We start from the raw sequence: 22,997 nt of genomic DNA on the forward strand, positions 1-22,997 counted from the left end.
AAGGAAGGAGACTTCTAAACTAGTGTGAGGGCTCAGCGGCAGTTCTGGAAGTCTCCTGTCTCTCAGGGGAAGGGGAACAGCATAGAGTGCTGAGAAATTCAGTCAGCACTAATACAGGAAGGGGTGAGGAGAGGAAGGAAGAGATAGAGGTACTTCCTGCCTGGGAAAGTCACTGGGAAACTTCAAGGCCTCTGAGTTTAAAGCCTGGAGACCCAGCTCCAGTACCTACCACCCCAGCTCCCAGGAGGTAGAACTGGCTGTGTGCTGGTCATTGGGTCCCAGCTGCCTATAATCATGACATAATGTATCTGGTGAGGAAACTGAGGTGCAGAGGAGAGGAAGGACCTGGATCCCAGCTGAGAACAAGGTCCACAGTGTGGACCCAGTCTGAGCTGGGCTCCTTTGGACAGCCTCTTCTGGAGAAACAGTGTGTGTGGTGTCTGGTTCCAGCAAGGATCCTAGCTTAGCTTTAGGAGAGAGAAAAGGGTCCCAAGACAGGCAGGCTCAGATCAGGACAGAGCCAGCCCCACTTAGGGCCCCCTTTTCAGAATCTAGGCTCCCAGGAAGGGACACCGGTATTTGTCCTGTTGCGGCAGAGCCTCAGCCTCCAGCAGAGAGGACCTCCAGGAGAGTCGGTAATTGCTTCCTCACAGTCAACCTTCTCAGGATGGTGGGGCATTCACTGCTCAGAGAAGGCTGGAATCTGACCCTCATGGCATCAGGCCCAGTCTCCATGGCAGCAGAGGATTTATTACCAGGCCTCCACCCAGCGAGGTGGACTTTCTACTCCAAGCCAGAGGAAAGAAACCAAACACAGTTCCAGGAGCAAGGGGTGCTTAAGGATGGTGAGTGAGGGGGCTTTGCTGGTAGTAGGTGGAAAGAACCCCTGTTGACGCTCCCTCTTGACTGTTCTTTCTCTGCTGCAGGCCAAGTTCCTTTCCCAGGACCAAATTAATGGTAGGTTGGGTTTGTTCTTTAATTAGTAACTCTCCACAAAATGTGTGTCTCATTAGGCAATTTGCTTTGCTGGTTTCTGTTGGTAGGGAGGAAGGCCTGAGGGGCAGAGAGCTGGCCCACCCACAGGCTTGGGGCCAGGTGCTGTGGGGCAGCAACTATCTGTTTGGGGTGACCCTAAAGATGGGCTTGCTTACTTCCCGGGGCTTGTCATATGTCAGCGTGACTTCAAAGCTGCGTCATAGAGCTTGCTAGTGCTCCTTAGAGCCTGACAGTGGGTCTGGGTGGAAGCTGGTGATGGTTGGAGAGAGAATATTAACATAGTGACTGAAGGCCCTAGACAAAGGGGTGGGGCTTTGTAGTTAATGCAGATGGGGAACAGAACCCAGGGCTACACCCTTCGGCAGGATGTTTATGAGCCGTAACCTCTGTAAAACTAGGGGCTCAGCTGGCACCTCCCGCCTACGCCTAGTTCAGTGTGAACACCTTGTTCTTAGGCTCTGTTTCCCCAAGACCAGAAAGGCAGAATTGAGTTACACAGAACTTGGCCAAGACCTGGCCAGGAGTCTGGTGGTTGAATACCTGGCAAAAGAAGCCAGAACCCTGCCTGGGACCTTTAGGGGACAACCAGCTACCCCCGAGGATGTGCCCCTAAACCCACTGCAACAGAGGATGGAAGCAGCTCCAATACCTACTTCTGCTCACCACTGCTGAGATGACACCTTGTTTGTCAGTGAGGTAAAACTGCAGGTCCATAGGGCCCAGGGAGCTCTGATGCAGGACAGTGTCCAGCAGGCCACAGGAGTGGCTTCTGCTTACTCAGCAAGGATCTCAGAGATGTCAATGAGCTTGCTCTAGAAGAGGAGGTGGCAGGGATGTGGCCCAATAGGTCCAAGTGGGTACCTTCTCCTAGAATCCTTAATTCCCCCAAACTAAGGCCAAGGCCAGAGGGAACAGATAAGGGGACTTTAAAGCCCTGGGCTTAGCCCACATTTATGGGCTAGGGGGTGGCAAAATGACTCAGCATTTAAGAATCTGTACTGTTCTTGCAGAGGACCCAAGTTTGGTTCTTAGCACATATATAAGGACTGCTCACAACCACCTGTAACTCTAGCTCCCAGGGCATCTGACAAATCTGGTCTCCATCAGCACTTGGATTCCTACACACACACACACACACACACACACCACAGAGAGAGAGAGAGAGAGAGAGAGAGAGAGAGAGAGAGAGAGAGAGAGAATAAAGTCTTTAAAGGTGGACCTAAGCTAGAGGCCAGCTTCAGCCTCAGAAGTCCTCTCACCATGCCAGGATGGCAGACTCACTCACTGTCCCTCTCTTCTATGGCCTTTTTTTTTTTTCCCCAAGATAGGGTTTCTCTGTATTGTTTTGGAGCCTGCCCTGGAACTCACTCTGTAGACTTCACAGAGATCCGCCAGTCTCTGCCTTCCAAGTGCTGGGATTAAAGTTGTGTGCCACCAACGCCCAACACTTCTATGGCTTTTGAAACTACTAGAAGGAAGAAAGCAGATTCTTTTTTTTATTTTTTTAAAGATTTTATTTATTTATTTATTATGTATACAACATTCTGTTTCCATGTATATCTGCACACCAGAAGAGGGCACCAGATCTCATAACGGATGGTTGTGAGCCACCATGTGGTTGCTGGGAATTGAACTCAGGACCTCTGGAAGAGCAGTCAGTGCTCTTAACCTCTGAGCCATCTCTCCAGCCCCCAGATTCTCTTTGTATCCCAGTGTCTAATACCAACAAGGCAGCCATTAATGTTAAGTGATTGGAAGCCTGGATAGGGATGGGAGAGGAAAAGGGTGGCTGCTGCCTGGTCATTCACCTTGGAGCCTCTGTTTTCTCATCTGAGAAGAGAGACAATGATGCCACCTTATGGGGCTGCTGTGAGCTAGGGACAGAGGAGAGCATAGTATCACAAGTGGGCACTGGGCACGAGAAGTACACTTTTAGGAATTTTATAAGCTGTTGATATTAAACAGAGTTATTATTAAACAGGGAAGGTGCAAACTATGTTCAGTTTGTGTGGAAAGCTAAGAAGACAGCCTTGCTGCAATCAGTAACATGGAAGACTTGAAAGAAGTTTCAGTTTAGAGGCTGGGGATGTATCTCAGTTGGTAGAGAGTTTTCTTAGCATGCATGAGGACCTGGGTTCAATCCCTAACACCACATAATCTGGATATGATGGTGTTTCCTTGTAATCCCAGCATGCAGGGGGCCAAGGCAGAAGGATTACAAGTTCAAGGCTAACCTGGGTTACATGAGACTCAAAAAAACAAGAGGTTTTGGTTTAGTGAATGTAATTTATACCATAATGAGAAACAGTTTATTAGAGGGCCACTCATTGGGTTTAATGGAATTACAATCTCAATTTACTTGGAAAAGAATTGCATTATTTTGTTAAATAGAAGAAGCTGTGGGTTAACTTGAAATATAAGAGTGGGCAAAACTCACTTGTAATGTTGAGATGGCAAGATAGAATTTATTCTATTCTATTTATTTTTGGTTTTTAGAGACAGGGTTTCTCTTGGTAGCCTTGGTTGTTCTGGAACTTGCTCTATAGACCAGGCTGGCCTCAAACTCAGAGATCTGTCTGACTCTGCCTCCCAAGTGCTGGGATTAAAGGCATGAGCCACTATCTCCAAGCTAGACAGATTTTTTTTTTCTCTTTTTGGTTTTTCGAGACAGGGTTTCTCTGTGTAGCTTTGGAGCCTATCCTGGCACTCGCTCTGGAGACCAGGCTGGCCTCAAACTCACAGAGATTCGCCTGCCTCTGCCTCCCGAGTGCTGGGATTAAAGGCATGCGCCACCAATTCCCCCGGCGCTAGACAGAATTTATAGTGGAGAGCATTGCATATTTTGTTATGTGTGAATTGTGCACTGCACATCCTTAATACCTGTAAGGTGCATAGTAAACACACGAATGTGTTGGCACAGCTGTTAACCATTTTCCCTTGGGTAGGAGGGGATGACGCCTGGAGAAGGGCTTTATATTTGGAGTGTTTGCATATCTCCAGGGATTTTTATTTGTTTTTTTCTGAGATAGGGTTTCTTTGTAGCTTTGGAAGCTGTCCTGGAACTCACTCAGTAGACCAGGCTGGCCTTGAACTCCCAGAGATCCACCTTTCTCTGCCTCCCTCCCAAGTACTGGGATTAAAGGCATGCACCACCACTGCCCGGCTATCTCTAGGGATTTTTAACCTGATGCATTTACCTCAACTTATTCATTACTTCAGCCAGCAAGTGTCCTTTCTCTGTGCCAGCCCTGTCCCAGGTGTTAAAACCCCCTTTATTGGGTCACAATCGAGGAGAGTGAAAGACAGAATGGAAAGCAGTAAAAGATGGGTGGCTAGAATAAGATGGATATTTGTGTAGTGTGTGTGTGTGTGTGTGTGTGTGTGTGTGTGTGTGTGTGTGTGTGTGTGTGTGTGTGTAGATGACAGGGCCCTAAGGGAAGCCAGGGGCTCCCTAGTGTTCCTCATATCTTGTTCTAGCACAGGAAGATAAGACTGCAGGAATCTAGGACCCAAAAGCCCCTCGATGTGGGACAGTATCCAGCGGACCCCAGAAGTACTTTCCAGTTACCCAGGCAGGGGTCCCAGAGATGCAAAGCAGCAGAGTTTGGTTGGTGGGAGCTGGAGGGATGGCTCGGTGGTTAAGAGAATCTGGGTTAGGTTCCCAGCATCTACACTGGGTGGCTCACACCCACCTGTAACTCCAGCTCCAGGGAACCTGGCTGTGCTGGTTTGAAGAGATGGCCTGGGTCTGGGAGATGGTTCAGTGGATAAAGGCACTTACAGCCAAGCCTGAAATGAGTTCCATCTCCCCATCCCACCCAATATGGTAAAGAAGAGAACCAACTCCCTCACAAGATACCTTCTGACCCCTACACACATAGACAATAAATAAATAATGCATTAAAATATTTAAGGGATGAGAGAAAAGGTGGATCTGTTGAGGTTGGAAGAGAAAACAGTTTGTTCAGAGGCTGGCCTCTGTTACCAACATGAAGGAATGTAGTGTGCCCATCTGGACAGCCAGCAAATCCTGGGCCCCTCTCACAGGCTTCAGCTGCCTTCTTTGGCAAATGGAAGCGATTAGGGGATTAGGGCAGCTCACCCCACAGAATCTCCATCTCCAGAGCTGGGATCTTTCTCAAGCTCCCAGGTGGTTTGGCTTTGCCTCTAGGGGCTGCATGGAAGAGCCAGGACAGCTCTGCCAGTTGTGCAGCTGCAGCAGGAGGAGGTTCCTACATAGGGAAGGAATGGCTGCAGGGAGAACTGTGGGCCAGCACTGCTGACGCCCTGGGCACACTTCCTAGCAGTTCCATGTAAGGGACCAGGACCTGCCAGAGGAGAACTTGAGAGTTCAGGAGCCAGGGCTTGGGGCTGGACATGCGATATGAAGGATCGTCTGCAGCCGAAACAGTAATAAACGCTGCCTAGGAGAGCATCATGAACCACTGTCCATCACTTGCTTCTGGAGGCGTTTAGCAGGCAGAGGCAGGACAGTCACATCAGTTTTGCAAAGGTCCCTGAGAGTCTGGCAGCCCTACCCAGCTCCCTTCTTCCTGGGTAGTCCTGGGGGCAGCTTCTGAGGAAAGGAGGGGGGCATCCTGGCCAGATCAACCATAGGATAGCCTATGAAGCTTGGATTTCAGATACACACTCTTTTTGAGTCTAGTATAGCCCATGTAAAATTTGATACATGCTTGGTATGTGCTTATACTAAAAATGGATTCAGTGCGGGCTAGAGAGAGGTTCTTCCAGAGGACCTGAGTCAGGTTCCCAGTACCTATGTGGGGAGGTTTACAACTACCTGTAATTCCAGCTCCAGGGTACCCAATCTTTTGGCCTCTTTGGCACCTACACACATGTGACATTCAGTCATAGAGTCACATACATACATACAAATAAATAAAAATACAAATGTATCCTTAACAACTCATCTTTCTCTGAATTCTATTTAACTTAGTAGTTTTATATTTTCATTACATTGATTTATGTATGTATGTGTGTGAGAGTGAGTATATACTGTGGATGTCAGAAGATAACCGGCAGGAGTTGCTTCTCTCCTTATAGCACGAGGGGCTTGGCAATCAAATTCAGGTCATCCGGCCACCCTGCTGGCCCTTTTTGTTCGTTTTTGAGACAGTATCTCATATAGCCTCAACTAACCTCTAACCAGACATAATGGAGGGTGACCTTGGACTCCTGTTCCTCCGGCCTTCACTTCCCAAGTGCTGGGATTACAGGCATGTGTCATCACACTCCATTTTTATGGGCTTCTAGAAATCCAATAGGGCAGAAGAAGGGGGAAGAGGACGGGGGGAGGGGGGGCTCAATGTTACAGTGCCTGCACAACATGTGCAAGGTCCCAGTTTGTCCCCAACATGCAGTGGGGAGGGACAAAGGAGAAGGGAATGGAAGAGAACAGGAGGGGCATGGGTGGAGGAGCAGCCACCTGCTACTGACTTCCTTCCCTGCTTTGTACAGAGTACAAAGAATGCTTCTCCCTGTATGACAAGCAGCAAAGAGGGAAGATTAAGGCCACGGATCTTCTGGTGTCCATGAGGTGCCTGGGGGCCAGCCCCACGCCTGATGAGGTACAGCGGCACCTGCAGACTCATGGGATAGGTGAGTGGGCTGTCCAGGTGGGTTTGTGAAGGGCCCAGCTGGGAGAAGCAGATGGTGGTAGTGGTGGTGAGAGCTCAGAAGCTTGAAGTCTCGGTGGTAGTGTGCCTCACCAGGACTGAACTCTAAAGGTAGCTGGCCATGTATATAGTGTTTCATTCCACAGGGGACCCTGATCTGATGTCCTACCAAGTCTGTCACAGCCCCTAAAAAAGCACACTCACTGGTCCTGTGGCTTTTTCCCCCTTTGCTTTTGAGATAGGGCCTCCCATAGCCCAGGCTGGTCTTGAACTCACATTGTGCTAGCCCAGGGTGATACTGAACTCCTGACCCTCCTGCTTCTACCTCTCAAATGCTGGGCTTACAGACGTGTGCTGCCACACTCAAAAGGCCCATAGCCTTTTGCCGAGGGTTTGGCATATGCTTAGTGAAAACAGCTATGTGGGCCCTATCTGACTGCCTCCTAAACAAAGATGGTGCTGGGCTTTGAAGCCAATGGTGGACTCAGATAGAACTCAGTTCTTCTGATTTTATAGATTGGCCTAGAAACTATAACAAGGCTGCATTATCAAGTAGCTCTCTCTGTTGCTGGCATTAAGGATGATTTTCTTTCAACTGGAACATATGAGACTTCTATAATCAAACCCAAATTTTGTTCTTTTTTGTTTTTGTTTTCTTCCCAGACTGGTTTCTCTGTGTAGCCCTGTCTGTCCTGAAACTCACTTTGTAGATCAGGCTGGCCTTGAATTCACAGAGATCCACCTGCCTCTCCCTCCCAAGTGTTGGGATCAAAGGTGTGCACCACCATGGCTGGCATTTTGTTGCTCCTTTATTTTCAGGGAATTAAAACCTCTTAGGGAGTGGTGGACACCAGGATGCCTACACTGGGGACTGGACACTCAGGAAGGAGGGATTATCCCAGAGGAAGGGGTGGCTTAGAAAGAACACTTAACCTGGAACCTGGGGCCACCCCTCAGCACCTGGACCTCAGCATCCTCATCTCTCAGGATCTGCTAGGGTCATTGGAGGGATTCCGGTCTGTTTCTTGTGGCAGGGTGGTGTAAGGGCTGGGGTCCCTTGACATGCTCAAGCAGGATGGAGACTGAAGGCAATGAAAAGGTAGACGAAGTGGAGGCAGACCAGGGCTTGAGACATCTTTGGTAGCTCTGGTGGCTGCCAAGAAGAGGATGGACACAGTGACTAGGACCAAGTTTCTTCCATTTTGGAAACATGGGAGGGAGCAGAGGAGACAGCTCTGTTGTGAGATACTTGCACACTGTGTGAAGATCTATTGCTGTGATTGATATAATAAAAAGCTGAACGGCCAATAGCTAGGCGGGACTTCTGGGCACAGAGAGGAAGTCAGAGGGATGAATCTCGGTGTGCAGGAGATGTCAACAGAATGCAGAACAAGTTGGACATATGGGACAGAGGAAAGATAACTGAGCCACATGACAGAATATAGATTAATAGAAAGATGTTAAATTATAATAGTTAGAAAAAAGCCTAAGCTAAGGCCAAACTTTCATAATTAATAATAAGTCTCCATGTCATTATTTGCAGGCTCGTGGTCCCAATACTATTATACAGCTCCATATGGTCCTATGCCATGATTCAATACTCTGGGCTTCTGCTGCCACCTTAGCAATCAAGAATTGGGGCGGGATTAATAACATACTGTCTTAGTTTTTTTTTTTTTCCTATTGCTATAAAATACCCTGACCAAAGCAACCTAAGGATGGAAGGGTCTATTTTAGCTCATGTATCAAGCTAAATCCATCATGGCTTTAAGCACCTGATCACACAGTCAGACGGCAGCAATGAATCCATGCATGCCAGGACTTAGCCCACTTCTCCACTGATATAGTTGGAGATCTCCTATCCTAGGGTTTGGTGTCACCCATAACAGACTTGTCTTTCTCACCAATTAACATAATCAGGATGATCCCCCCACACATATGCCCACATGGTTATAGACTCTGTCAAGTCAATAGTTAACACTATCACATATCCTTACTGGAGACTGTTGGGAGGATGAAATGGAGACTTTCCATCCTGTGAATGGCTCACAGTGGATCAGAAGAACAGCCTTGTCTCCTTTAGAATGACCAGTGCCTTGAGAACTCAGTAGCCTTGGGGCTGGCAATGACAGTCGGCAGGTCAATGGGCTTCCTCAAGAGCCGTTTCCACCAGCTCACTGTGTTGTTTGGGGTTTCCCAGATAAGCACGGAGAGTTGGATTTCTCCACCTTCCTGACCATTATGCATACCCAAATCAAACAAGAGGACCCAAGGAAAGAAGTCCTTCTGGCCATGCTGATGGCAGACAAGGAGAAGAAAGGTTACATCATGGCATCGGAGTTGCGGTCAAAACTCATGAAACTGGGAGAGAAGCTCACTCACAAGGAAGGTAACAGTTTGGCTGACTCTGAACCATCTGAGGAGGGTGAGGGAATTTCGGAGAGGGCAATGCTGTGTACACCACTTAAGGTGTGCAGATGGCCAACTGATGAATGGCCCAGAAGCATGGAAGCACAAGTCAAGATGGCTGAGGGCTGGGATGGGGCAAAGCAGAACCAGAGGGGACAGGCAGAAGTGGACCAGGGTAGAGGGTCAGCCCAGAGACTGACCCAGTTGGGGTTCTAGGAACAGTGGTTTCATGTGAGCAGCTGGGGCATCTGCTGAGACTCACCTTGTCAAAGCTCTCATTGAGGGTCTTGATGTGGCCCAGGATGGCTACACAAAATCCTGACCTTTACACATTCTCATTTTTTAAAAGAACTTTATTATGTGGTTATCAAATGTCAACTCTGTAGGTGATACTGTGTCATAATGTCAAAAGCCATGGCAGGGGCTTGGGAGATGGCTCCAGGAGTAGTTTGCTCCATAAGTATGAGAACCTGAGTTTGGGTCCTGGGAAGCTGTGTAAGAAAGCTGGACAGGTGTGTGTGTGTGTGTGTGTGTGTGTGTGTGTGTGTGTGTGTGTGTGTGTGTGTGTGTGTGTGTGTGTGTAGCTGCCTGTAATTCCAGCCCTCACTCAGGAGGCAGAGACAGGATGCCAGGACAAGCTGGTTAGTTAGACTAGTCTGAACTGTGGGCTCCAGGATCAGAGAGACTGCCTCAAACAAAGGTGGAGTGCCATAGAGGGAGATACCAGATGTCAAGATCAGGCTCCCATGCACACATGCCTCCACACAAATGAACAGGCATATACATGTGCGCACACACTAAAAGCTGTGACACGGGGTGTACTGGCAACGCAAGTGGCCTTTCAGTTGATAGAAAGGGACCACTGAGTGAATGGCTCTTGAGCGGAGCTGAGGCAGAACGCAGGGTCCAGTTCCCCTCATTTCCAGGGACATCTTCTCACAACAGCTGGCTCTGATAAGGCCAATGATGGTGTTTCCAAACTGAGAGGCCAATGTGCTTCTGTCCCCAGCAGTCCTAGTTGCTGGGGGTATGGGAGCTTTTCAGGGAAAAACTATAGAGAAACCTACCCTGGCCACAAACCATGAGGTGGTCTTGCCTCCTACATTTCTTGCTTCACACAGAATGAGGGCCTGGGAATTGAGAAAGCTCTAGGTACATGCTTGGTCTGTTTTCAGTCTTTCCAGCCTGATAGCACTCTTGGCAGCCATGGTGATGACACACTGTGGACCACAGTCTGCCCCAGGCTGCATCATTGAACTCCAAAGCCAGGTTTTTCACATTGGCTGGCTAGCTTGAGGGCTTAGCTTAAGCACAGTGGGTTGAAAAGGCCCCAGTATCCATTAACTTTTGGTCAGATTACAACTAACCAGTACAGGGGTTTCAGATTGTGATTTGAATGAGTTTGAATCTGGGCCCTTCCTTCAGGGAGCCGTGGAATGCGATTCTTCCCCTTGCTGTAAATGAAGTTGTGACAGTTATCCCTGGGGTCCTCCAAGAGTTAATATTCTATGGACCAGCCTGCTCAGATTTTCTCTGCACCCATGAAGATCCTGAGCAAAGCCTTTAAAAAACAGTGCCCACCAGGTAGATTCATCTCCCAATTTCTCTCAGCTGGCAGCTTTTACTGCAACTGATTGAAGGGGGAAAACTAGCCTGCCCTTACCTCACACTCCCAGGACTCTGCTGGTGGAGTGTCCTCTGAGGCGGTTAGTGATCTATCTACAGTGACAGTCAGGCCCCTAGACCTCTCTCACGTGTTAACAAGCACAACACACTGGGAAGGAGCTGATGGAGACTCATCTCCCTCCTGGCTGCAGTGGATCACAAGATACCACAAATAAGAACAATCTCTTCTGGGGATTTGGAAGAAATGTTCTATCCGGAAGCATCCTTTGTATATGTAGCACCCTCAACAGCTATCACCTGGCTGTGGAGTGCTGCCCGCTTCTGGTCTGTCACTGATGTTGGAGCTGATCCTTGGCCTATCCTCTACAGTTGGCAACCAATTGGCTGAAGGTTAGATGCTTTTCCGTGAAATAAGATACACCTGTCTCTTCTGGCTCAGAGCATCCTATGGGTTTGAAAAGAGAGAACTACATTCTATCTATCATCTACCTACGTACGTGTGTACATATGTATGTATGTATCCAACCATCCATCATCTATGTATCTATGAATCATGTATGTATGTATGTATGTATGTATGTATGTATGTATGTATGTATGTATTTATCTGACAGGATCTCACTATATAGATCAGGCTAGCCTTAAACTCAAGAGTTCCACTTGTCTCTGCCTCTAGAATTTTGTGATTAAAGGTATACACCATGATAACAGGCTAAATTAGTATCTTTTAAAAAAAGCAATGTTGCTTCCAGAAAGATATTTTTTTGGGGGAGGGCAGGCATGTTGGCTCAGGCCTTTAATCTGAGCACTTGAGGCAGAGGCAGGCTGATCTCTGTTGAGTTACAGTCTGCCAGCCTAGTCTACATAGTAAGTTCTAGGAAGTGATACTCTCTCAAAACAAACAAAAAACCTGGAAGAATTGCAGAGAATCCATGTGAGTATGGGTTAAAAAAAAATGAAAAAAAAATTGTGTATGTGCCAGTGTGAGGGTATGCCACATATGTAGAGTTACCTGAGGAGGGCAGAAGAGGGCATCAGATCCCCTGGGACTGGAGTTACAGGCAGTTGTGAGCCATGTACAGGTCTACTGGGAATGGCATTATGTTCCTCTCAAGAGCAATGTGTTCTTAACTGCTGAGCCACCTTTCCAGCCCCTGAACAATGCAGTTTGATGCTTTGAACTTCAGGTGCAGTTGGATTTTTCTTGTTCACAGACAAGATACATTTTTTCAAATTAATCCTAGGGACCAACTCAAGCTCAAGCTGCATGTAAGCCATGTGCTCTTGTAACCCACCCTTTTGTAGTGAGGCGATGGTAACAGAACACTTGTCACTCAATATTCTGTTGAGGGGGGTATCGAGGGGGAGAGATGGGCTTATCTGGAGGAGAGGGGAAGGATTGAGCCTGGATCAGTGCGGCTGTTTAGAGCTGTGGATGATGCCCATGTGACTGGAAGGTTGCAAGGGTGGGCTGTAAGGTAAAACATCTATGCTAAAGGTTTTTTGAAAGACACAGAGGTCAAATGTTACTTTAAAAGAGTTCTGTGCTGGCTGACATGCCTGCTGACCTGAGTTTGACCTCTGGAACCCACATGGTAGGAGACAGCTGACTCCCACAAGATGTCCCCTAACTCACATATGTGGCATGGACAATTACCCCCCCCCCCCGCCCCCATAAATAAATAGATGTTCAAAAAAATAAAATCAAGTACAAGGCAGCCTCAGTGTCTGAAACCTCATCAGTACACTCTGCTCATATGCTGGTCCCTGAAGAAAGTGATAAAGTTGGATCAATGCTTTCTGGGGCCTTGTAAGCAGGTTATCCTTCTGTTTTGGTTCGTGTCCCAGTCCATGGGAACTGTCCATCAGATTCTCAGGGAAAACTTCCGGGAACCCCTAACCTCAGCAAATCCAATTGAAACATTAATGTGATTTATTGCAGTGGACGATCTTTTCAAGGAAGCAGGCATCGAACCAAACGGCCAAGTGAAATATGACACATTTATCCAAAGGATCACCCTTCCTGTGCAAGACTACTGAGTGAGCTGAAATCCAGGGAGCACAGTATGAGAGCTCCAGGGCCTGAAAACATAAACTGATTTATCTAGAGATGGCAAACACTAAAATAAGACCAGATGGCACAATGTTTGCAGGGGATAAGTACCAATAAATGATGCAGTCATGGTATTACATGCCTGTAATAAGAGGTCTGTATTGATTTTAGTACTAACATTAATTAGTCTAGCCCTTTGCAGCATGATAGGGCCTATGATTTGTAGTCAGGTTTGTGTACCAATGCTGGCTCCGCAACTTCATTACCCCCATTTTGGCTACACCATTGTGTTTCTCAAAGTCTTTGGATCTCACAAGGATGAAGATCATGACTTGAAAATGGCTGGCAATTTGGGTGCATGTGGAATTGGCATTTCCATGATAGTGTTTCTCCAAAAGAACAGTCTGCCAGAAGACCAGTCTGCTTTTGGGTACAAGAACCACTTTCGGCATTTCTAAGATAAGGCTAGGGTTGGCTAGGAACCAGTAATAAGCAGAGTGCATGCACAGACAGCACAATGAGCACAGACAGACACACACACACACTGAATGATAAGCAGTGTACACACAGACACAGAGCAACAAGCAAAAAGGCACACAATTTCTTACAGTTCTACAATTGCACTGATAAACCCTCGTTTCCATATGACTAGCTACACGAAGTGCGGGGCACTTTCATAAAGAGGTATAAAGTGGAAACACACATTAGCGAGAGTGGTTAAGTGTAGGGTTAATTGAGTGGGAAGTAGTCCAACTTTACATTCTACAATAAAGGAAGTGGGAGGCCTGGCCTCTTCTGAGGCCTTGCAGTTGGGCAGGCCTGATGCACCTGGAAGAATTTGCTGAAGCTATGTCCTGGGCTATTGTTAGGTTCCAGGACCTAGGATGGTCTGCTCAAGTGACAGGGTGAATCATGACTTTAAGCCACTTTCTTGGGACTAACAGAATAAGGGGATATTCTAGGCCATGTCCAGAATCTGAGAGGCCCTGAAATCAGTATTAGGAACCAGTGCCTTACCCAGAGGTCCCCATGTGACACACAAACACAGATGGGGTGCAGACCTGTGAACATGAAGATCTTCATTCCTTTGTGTCAGGTCTGGCTGTGGCTTTGTTCCTTAGTGAAGACAGAAAGACATTTCAAGACACAGTGTCTCTTGGGAAGTTTGACTAGACACACATCTTTTACTAAGGGCTAAGCTCTGGGAACACTCCAGGGGACCAAATAGTGGTAGTCTTGATTCAGTTAGCTCACATATGCTGTATGGCTCAGACCAAACAGAAAAAGTGAGAAAGGATGGCCTCATTTTCATGAGAATATACACTATGTGTTCCCTGAGCAACCTGGCAGATTTCTTTAATACAAAAAATAGGATGGATAATAGTGGCACACCCCTTCAAAGAGGGTTTTGGTTTGTGGCCAACATAATATCAAGGCAAAACTCTATCTGGGAAACACAAAGATAAAAAGTCAATTTCTGGGATGTTCTAAGGAGCCTGAAAGAAGCCAGAGAAAGTAAGAGCAACACATGGAAAATTCTTCATGACTCCCATAAGTCCTCCTGGGGAAGGGTAGACCTCCAAAGAGAAGGCTGTATTACCTTGCCAGATGGGAAGGTTCTAGACCTCTGCTCACCAGTCTATAATACTAAATACCTGACAGGTGCTCTGTGCTAATGCTGTATGTGGGACAGGGCGAGGAAGTCTGGATGCTTATAGAGAAGGTACTTCCCCAATGTGTTCCGCTGTCTGTTGGCAACTGTCCCCCCCCCCCCCCCGAGACAGGGTTTCTCTGTGGCTTTGGAGGCTGTCCTGGAACTAGCTCTTATACACCAGGCTAGTCTCAAACTCACAGAGATCCACCTGTCTCTACGTCCTGAGGGCTGAGATTAAAGGCACGTGCCACCAACGCCCAGCTCTTTCTTTCTAAGGCAGGGTCTCATGTATCCCAAATTTATCTCAAACTTGTGGAGGATGCCCTTGAACTTCTGATCCTCCTACCTTCAGCTCCTGAGTGCTGAGATCACAGGTGTACACTACTATGCCTCTTTTATTTGCTGCTGGGGATTGAGTTCAGTGCTTTGAGCATGCTAGGCAAGCACTCTGTCAAATACCTCCAGCCTTCCAGTGTAGCTTTTTTTGAGACAGCATTTCAATGTAGACAGGATCTCTCTGTGTAGTCCAGGCTGGCCTCAAACCCACAGATATCTGCCTGTGCACCATCATGTTCCATCCTCGGTGTAGTTTTAAAGCATGCTTTCTGAATCTTATTTGGCTGAGTGGAATCTCCAGTACAGCTTGCAAAGAATACATGGCTAATGGGTAGTCTGCATAACCTGGGCTGCCCTTCCCCACTCACTGCTCTAGTCATGGTGGTAAAGTGAGCTCAAACTCCTGAAGTCCGATTTACACAGCCACATCAGGAAAGGCTGCTGCTTCAGGGTCCCCACTTGTGCATTCTTCAAATTCCAACTGCTCACCATAGAGTGGAGGGGCCCAGGCATTTGGACAGCAGATAGACAATGAGTACCTTTAAGGGGGCTGGAGAGATGGCTCAGAGTTAAGAGCACTGACTGCTCTTCCAGAGGTCCTGAGTTCAACTTCTAGCAACCACATGAGGCTCACATATGGTGCCCTCTTCTGACATGCAGGTAGAGAAGTGTATACATGATAAATAAAATAAAATAAAATAAAGATCTAAGGTACTGTGGTTCACTACAGAGCTAGCCTTATTCCAATAAGGAACAACCTCAAAGCATGATATGGAGGTATCAGTTACTTTGTCATGCTTTGAAATCTCTGGCTTGACAGGGGCCTTGGGAGCATGCTGCACCAGCACTTTTCTTATGGGGACTGTTCCCCTGTAGACCCAATAGTAGTATTTTACAGAACACAAATTAACTGAAGGCTTTTCTTTTATTACATCTAAAGAGCTCTACATAAACAGGTAACATTCAATAGGGAAACAACTTTTCTCCAATGCATGTAATAAATATTTTCACTTGGTACTTTTATACAAACTGACATTGGTCTACTATACAGTTTTAAAAGCCATTTTACTGGTTTGGCATGCGGTATGGAAATTCTAAGAGAGAAAGTTTTAAGGCAATGAATCACAGATTTAAGTTCATGGAATTTATGGTAACTTTTTATCTATTTATATACATTTCCCCTTTGTTAATAAAACAACAGCAGCACATTCTGGGACCACCAGCTAGTCTCCCTCTCTCTTTGAAATTTACGCTTTGTGTTTAATTAAAAAACAAACAAAAACCAAAACAATGCAATGTGTGTCCATAAAACAAAGTTCTTACCAAAATAAATTCAAATGTGCTTTTAAGAGTCCTGAAGATCCTGAAAGTTTTATGTATTTAAAATTCAAATTGCTTTAAAAACTAGGTTCTTTCTACATTTATTCATTTACAATTGGGGTATATTTTCATTCAGTTTCACACACTTGTCCTCAAAGGAAAATTGGCCAAAACACTCCCCACATTTTTCAAGACTTAAGTGATTATTTAAGTCAGTAATGCAGATGTATATCTAAATCAGCACTGGAAAAACCTTAATACTCACAATGAATTGGTCAACCAAGTATGATAGGTTAAGTGTCATCTTAAAAAAATGTGTCCAGTAATGCCCACATAGTAAATTAAAAACAACCTCCACCCTGCTAGTTGAACCTACTTTATCGATGATGTGTGCTTACAGATAAACAGGGGCACACACACAGTACTGTACAGAGCACACGTGTGCATGCTAGAAAGAAAAAGGAAGTGGGTCCCGGCAACTTGCTGAAAGAAGCTGAGAACAATATTTGTCCCCAGCCTATCAAGGTTGGCAGGGCCGTGGAGTGAGGGTGGGCTAAGGAAAAACAACAAAAGAAGACGGAGTGGCCATGCGCTTTTCTTGTAAACGTCAGATAAAGTAGTGCATGACTAGAAGTATTAAGGGTTGTGAAAGTCTCTGACTGAACTTAACCACATGCGATGTTTTAGAGAGTCAACAACAGAAGAAATGATCTCTTCACTATGTGGAAGGAACTAAAATATACAGACAACTAATGGTTCCTTCTCCAATGGGGACATGACCAAAGCCACATATATATTTCTCCCTGTTACCCAGTCTCCCCTTAGGTTGGTACAGTGCAGGACACGGAAGGAAAGCGACTCCTCCACACCTGGGCTGAAGAATGCAGAGGGCTGGGTTTTCAACTGGATTGATCGTTCTAAGTTTGTAATTCAGCATCAGACACAAAAACTGATCAGATGCCTAAAACTACTAACAACAAGTGAAAAAAAAATCCAAGAACAAGGAAAACTATTAATTTTACCTCAGATAGTTGAAATAATAAAAATGTTTCCTATTGCAATGTTAACAGAAAACCCACAATTTTAGTGATTCCTACTCTAACCCCAATTTAGACACAAATTAAGACCTTATCTGAAACAAGCCTAAATTAATACAGCAATAAAAAAAAATGACCATGTTACTCACCACACCAGATGAATTTAACAACGTAACCATTTCTGGTTTGAACTGACAACAAATGCCTCGTTTTTATTGCGGATTGTTTTGTGACTCTAACACAGCTGTTTCTGTGTGGAACACACATGCGCAGGGGAAGACGATGTTACACACACACACACACACTTGTTTATAAATACACATATACACACATACATATACATATCAACACCGACTTTTTTCAAAATTCAAGTTGACAGTTTAGTAGCAGAGACGCTATAAAAAACAGCTATCAATTTTAGATGCCACACTGTCATGTGAACCATTTACTTTATCATACAACTGAAGATATAGCCATCTTGACTTCTACCTGGATTAATATAGGTCCTTTTGTTACTGATGCAAGGTTTGAAAATAAGTTTACTATACACAAAGGGGGCCCTTCACCTCTGAGAACAGAAGTTGTAACATAAAAAGCCAGTTTGGGAACTGGCAATGGTGTGCCCCTTCTACTCTGTGATAACCCCATGCCCTCCATCAGCTGCCATGTATCTTCTGCTGTAAGAGCACTGCGTCTTTTCTGATGACTCTGAGTATGAGAGCACTTTCTCCTTCCTTTGACCCATAATCATCTCCTGAAGAAATCTTAATATATTTACATATTCTGCTATTGAGAGTAGATAAGACCGATTGATTCTTGAATTAAAAAATGGCTTCCTATGTCATGCTTGTCATTAAAAGGTGAGTAAAAAATAAGCAAGGCTAAGTAAGGAAGTATACTCAGAACCAGTGGAGCAAATAACTAAGGTTATTTTTGAGTTTCAAACTGTTTATCAAATAGAATTGCTATGGATCCACATGTGGGCTGCACTGTACTGTCAACTTTAGGGAAACTGACTTCTTTGAAGTGGAACAATGCCCTCTGCCAGCTGCACACGGCACCCTTTGGGGCTTCCAGGGCTCTTTCATATCTCACTTTGGTATGAAGATTATCAAGGAGAACTTGTTACCCTGTGGCCAAAATGCAGGAGCTCACAGACTTGGATTACATATGAAATACTGGCAATTCAGATTCAGAGTCAACACAAGTGTGTCGTCGTTTACAGGCCTGCCCTCAGACTGCGTATCCAGGCAGCTTTTGCTCCAGCACTTCTAGGAAACACACTCTTAGAGGGTACACAGCAGATCATAGAGAACCTGTGATGGAGAACATGCATTGGGAGAGCTGAGAAAAATGCTCACGCCACAGTTCAAGGCCTCTGAAACACTTTGAAGGAAGCAGGCAACTGATATCAACTAAATGCCAATTCAGGAGAAGAGGGGGCAGTGATGACAGAACAGTACACACAGGCACACACGGAAAACACACATACCCACGAGCTATGTCCTGAAAACAAAGGGAATGCAGTGGGACAGGTGAGATTTATAACTTAAGGCTGGTAAAATCCACGCATAGACAAACAGAATCCAAGTCTGTTGCTTTTAAAAAATGAAAACCAAAACTATCCCAACCCCCTCCCCACAATAAAGCCCACAAATTAAAACTTCATACATGCAATTCTGTTTCTGTTATTGCAAGTAAGATAATGCCATTGAAGTAAAATAAAACCCAAACCATAGGACAAATGGTGAAAAGTCTTCAGAATCCAGAAAAAAATGAACTGAAGGAGGTTTGTGGGTGCTTGTTTTTCTTTTCTTTCCTTCCTTTTTTTTTTTTTTAAACAAGTATTTTATCAGACAGGCAGTCTTAGATTTATATACAAAAGTAAAACTGAAAATATAGTTTTGTTCTCTGTACATTTCTTTTAATTTTTTTTCCCTAAAAAAAGGAAAAAAAAAAAAAAAAACCACGCTTGTGTACTTTTCTAAACAGGATAAGGTAAAACAGAGCACAGAGTCCTCTTCTGCCAAGTCATTGAATCTGGGACAGGGTGGGAGCAGCAGGGTGAGGGCGTCAGTCCAACGAGATAATGTCTGGTATGATGCCAAAGATGGACGCCGTGTCCGCGCTGCTCCTGCTGGCCACGCCATGGCCATGGCTCTCCCTCAGACTGTTGGAAGACACAAGGCTGCTGTTGCTGCCACTACTGCTTCCGTTGGTGGCTGGCAAAGAAGTGCTTCCTCCAGCACTTAGCTGATCGAGAAACATCTGCGAGGAGGTATACGGGAAAAAGCGGGAGGAGTGCAGGAGGTCCTGGTCATCTGAGACTGCCGCCGCTGCAGCAGCAAGCAGGGAGGTGTTGTAATGCTAGGAGGGACCAGAGACAAAACACTCTTGTTACAATCAGATGCACCTCTGTACTCTTCTCAGCAGAGCAAGTCCCAAGTTAGCATATCCCGAGTGTCTGGCTCCTCAAGTGACAACACATTCTGCAGTGAAATGACTGGTCACTGATACTGAGGGCGCTTTGGCATGGTATCTGAAACTGGAATGACATTTTTGATTGTGTTGTATGTGTGTTTTAGTTTGTATTGCATGCAGTTCTTAAGACTCTATTTCTGAGATGTTCAGAAGCGGCAAGAAGGAGGGCAGCTGCCCCTCTCCTCAAGACACACCCCGCATTCCCACTGACAAGTTCATTCTGAGAACTGCATCACGAAGAAGCTCTGCTGTTCTCATGCGCAGGATGCGGCCCTGTGAAGCCTGTCACTGCTCTCAGCACTACAGGCACTAGGCAAAGTGTTGTGCACACGAGCATGTCAGGACTGGAAAAGGCAGGGAGAACTTGCTGTAAAAGATAAGCAATGTCACACGTGTGTGAGGCACTCCCAGAGTGGGGTGTGTGGGGTCAAAAGTCTCTCTGGGTCAGGGGCTGCTGCTGAGAGGCTGAGGACCTTATCTATTTACTACTGTGGGGTTTACCAACACTCTATGCTTAGGTTACTCCACATTTATTAAAAAAGCAAAACAAAAACCCCCAAGGCTCACCTTTTCTTAATTAACTACATAACAATTGTTACATAACAATTTTAATTTTTAAACTTTTTCATTTTTTAAAGATTTCATAACATGTATAAATTATACACAATAATGGGTTTCATTACAACACTTACACATGTACATAATGTCTTTTGATCATAACTACCCTCTACTACTTCTCCTAGTCCTCTCTCCATCTAGCTAATCCCCTCCTCTTCTTAACAGTCTATTTCCAATGTATGTGTGTGTACCAGTGAGTTATTCAGTGTTGCTTACAGAACACAGACAACTTACCAGTGGCTAACCACAGAAGAAAAAACATCTCCCCCACTAAACAGTAACTGCCTACAGATTTTCAGAGAGGTTGGTGATCCCTAAGCCCTCCCAACTACTTTATTCTTTATAATAACATTTAAAACATGAATAGACCTTATGGCTGTGCAAAAACATTCTTTCATCATATTTATATCCTATGAGATCTAATTATGTATTTTGCTAAAAAGTAAGGCAAAAATACACATTTACTCCTAGGTCTACATAGGCCAGGGGTCATAGGCACATCTTGTTTCCTGGAAGGTTTTCAGGGCAGGGATGATGCTTGCTTCTGGATCCCTTCTGATGACCCACTAGAGCTCATCCTAATCAGGGGCCATTCTTCAGAAACAATATATGATGCTTTGCTTGGTCTGTTCCTTTCCACCCGAGATGTGCTTGTGAACAGTGCACAACAAACACTCCCTTCTCTGACGTTTACGTTCTCAAGCATCTGAAGGGGATAGTTGATGTCTGCGAAGTTCTGCTGGCTCCTTTATGAAACTTCTTGGGGGCTCCTTCTGTCTCCTGCAGTTCCCCTTTCTCTTGCTCGCTTTTCAGTTCCAAGGTTTCCACAACAATTTCCTCCTCACCAAAGGCAAATCCCCTGCCATCAGTTCTCAGTTACGTCATCCCAAGTCGAAACAAGACTATGGTACAGCACTGGCGCTGCCATCCACCCACATTCACAGGCACGTCTCTTCAGGGTTCCTATTGCAGAAGTATCCTGGACAAAGGTCCTACTCAGCCAGTGGGCCCCAAAGGCCACTAAATCTCCTTGATCAGCAAGTAAGACAGCTCACCAGATAAAGGTGCTTGCTATATAGCTCGAGTACTGGAGTTCAATGGCTGGAACCCATACAGAGGTGGAGAGAATTAAGTCCATACATCTGTCCTTTGACTTCCAAACAAATGCTGTGTCACACATATACAACCATGCATACAGCAGTAACAAAAAATTTAAAAATATATATACAGAGAGGGGCCACAGGAGAAGCTGGAGGAGGGAAAGGCATGGGTCAAAATAATATAAATATAGTATACTCATGTATGAAATCCTCAAAAAAAAAAATCTTGATCTATTTCAATTGGTTGGGTCAGAGACATGGTACTGGGATGAAGGAGGATGTACATGAGCATCATCATCAACGAACACTGTTTTGCAAAGTTTGCTGATCTCCAATCAGTGCTCTAGCTTGCTGGCAGGAAACTCAGGCAGGCTTCTGAACAGCAGCTGGATCACCGCTTTGGCGACCATAGCCACAGTACCAAGAGGGATGTGCTTCTGCATCCTGCCCTTAATCCATGTCCTTAGCCATTTCTCTGTGGCTAAAGTAGGCCTTTCTCAATCTATGTTTATCTCGATGTTTTTGATGAGACTTCTGTCACTTTGTTCTTGCTCTTCAAGTCTGTAGCTCTAGTGCAATGGGACAGCCTGACTGGCAGTAATAATCACCAACTTTCTCCTTCTATATTTGATGACTTTTAATTTTATTTCCAGGTCGCTAGATGTGGCCTTTTAGCAACTGATTTTATATGTTTAGGGTCTGAGATGCATAAAACAACATGAGCTCGAGACAAAATTGGGAGCAGAGGAAGCACTCAAAGCTGCAGTAAACATAGTGTGAGGAAGCACAGCACACTGTATAACTGAAATTCAACAGTCATTCCCTATTTCTATCTAGTACTTACGGACTACATGAAACTGTAGGATTTACACATACCATTGGCAATGCAGTAGCACCATAGACCATAGCAGCTATGATGTCCTGGGCAACAGGACACTCTCACACATGTGGCTAAGACTGAAATCTATCAGTCACATAGATCACTGTTCTGTGTCTATATACAGCAGTCCTGAGAAATCAACAGGCAGACACTGCTTTTATTCTCTACTAGGGGTGAATAATGGCTTTTATTTAAATTATTACAGCCAGAGCAAGTCTGGCCACAGGTACCCCACTTTCCAAGGAAATTATTTTTTCTTCTGGCTATGTACTATACTTTTACATATTTTAATACACAATTAGAGAAATAGACTGTTTACACATTAACTTACCTGATTGTCTCCTGATAAGAAAGGAAAGAAATCTAATCCTGTGGAAAGAATAAAATAACTTAGCTTGGAGGCAAACAAACAAATGAACAAACAAAACAGAAAAGCAAACCTTTCTAAATATCCCAGCACTTAAATCTTACACTCTATGTACTCTGGATTCATATTTAAACACAAGGAAGTTGGACATATGGTGCATACCTTTGATCCCAGCATTTAAAAGAGACAGAGGGAATCAGATCTTTATGAGTTAGAGGCTAGCCTGGCCTACACAGAAACTTCCAGGGCAGCTAAGGTGATATCAAATACCTTGCTTTTACTGATTCCTCACAAGTACACATTTATTTATTTAGATAGAATTCTCATGTAGTGCAGGATGGCCACATCATATATTGACTTTGAGAGAGAGAGAGAGAGAGAGAGAGAGAGAGAGAGAGAGAGAGAGAGAAAGAGAGAGAGAGAGAGAGAGAGAGTGTGTGTGTGTGTGTGTGTGTGTGTGTGTGTGTGTGTGTGTGTGTGTATT

General features: G+C 45.2%; 2 protein-coding genes across 4 annotated transcripts in view; one reads left to right on the forward strand and one right to left on the reverse strand.

Moving 5' to 3' along the window:
- Positions 1-486: 486 nt before the first annotated feature.
- Positions 487-12,845, forward strand: Calml4 (calmodulin like 4). Its single transcript, XM_035443754.1, is given in 6 exon segments — positions 487-755; positions 758-834; positions 927-957; positions 6,475-6,615; positions 8,833-9,021; positions 12,610-12,845. Coding segments are annotated over 6 exon segments (624 nt in total). The 5' UTR covers positions 487-667; the 3' UTR covers positions 12,708-12,845.
- A 2,771-nt stretch (positions 12,846-15,616) lies between these two features.
- The window catches only part of Pias1 (protein inhibitor of activated STAT 1), a 116,774-nt gene continuing 109,393 nt past the window's right edge, over positions 15,617-22,997 (reverse strand). The window contains exons 13-14 of one of the 3 annotated variants that reach the window (XM_027414797.2): positions 22,478-22,515; positions 15,617-19,434 (exon numbers count right to left, since the gene is read on the reverse strand). In XM_027414797.2, the coding sequence (XP_027270598.1) occupies positions 19,141-19,434; positions 22,478-22,515 (332 nt within the window). In that variant the 3' untranslated portion in view covers positions 15,617-19,140. The other 2 variants (XM_027414798.2, XM_027414799.2) reach the window with 2 other exon arrangements.

Source organism: Cricetulus griseus, chromosome 4 (genome assembly GCF_003668045.3).
Source record: "Cricetulus griseus strain 17A/GY chromosome 4, alternate assembly CriGri-PICRH-1.0, whole genome shotgun sequence".
In the NCBI taxonomy this organism is placed as follows: Eukaryota; Metazoa; Chordata; class Mammalia; order Rodentia; family Cricetidae; genus Cricetulus; species Cricetulus griseus.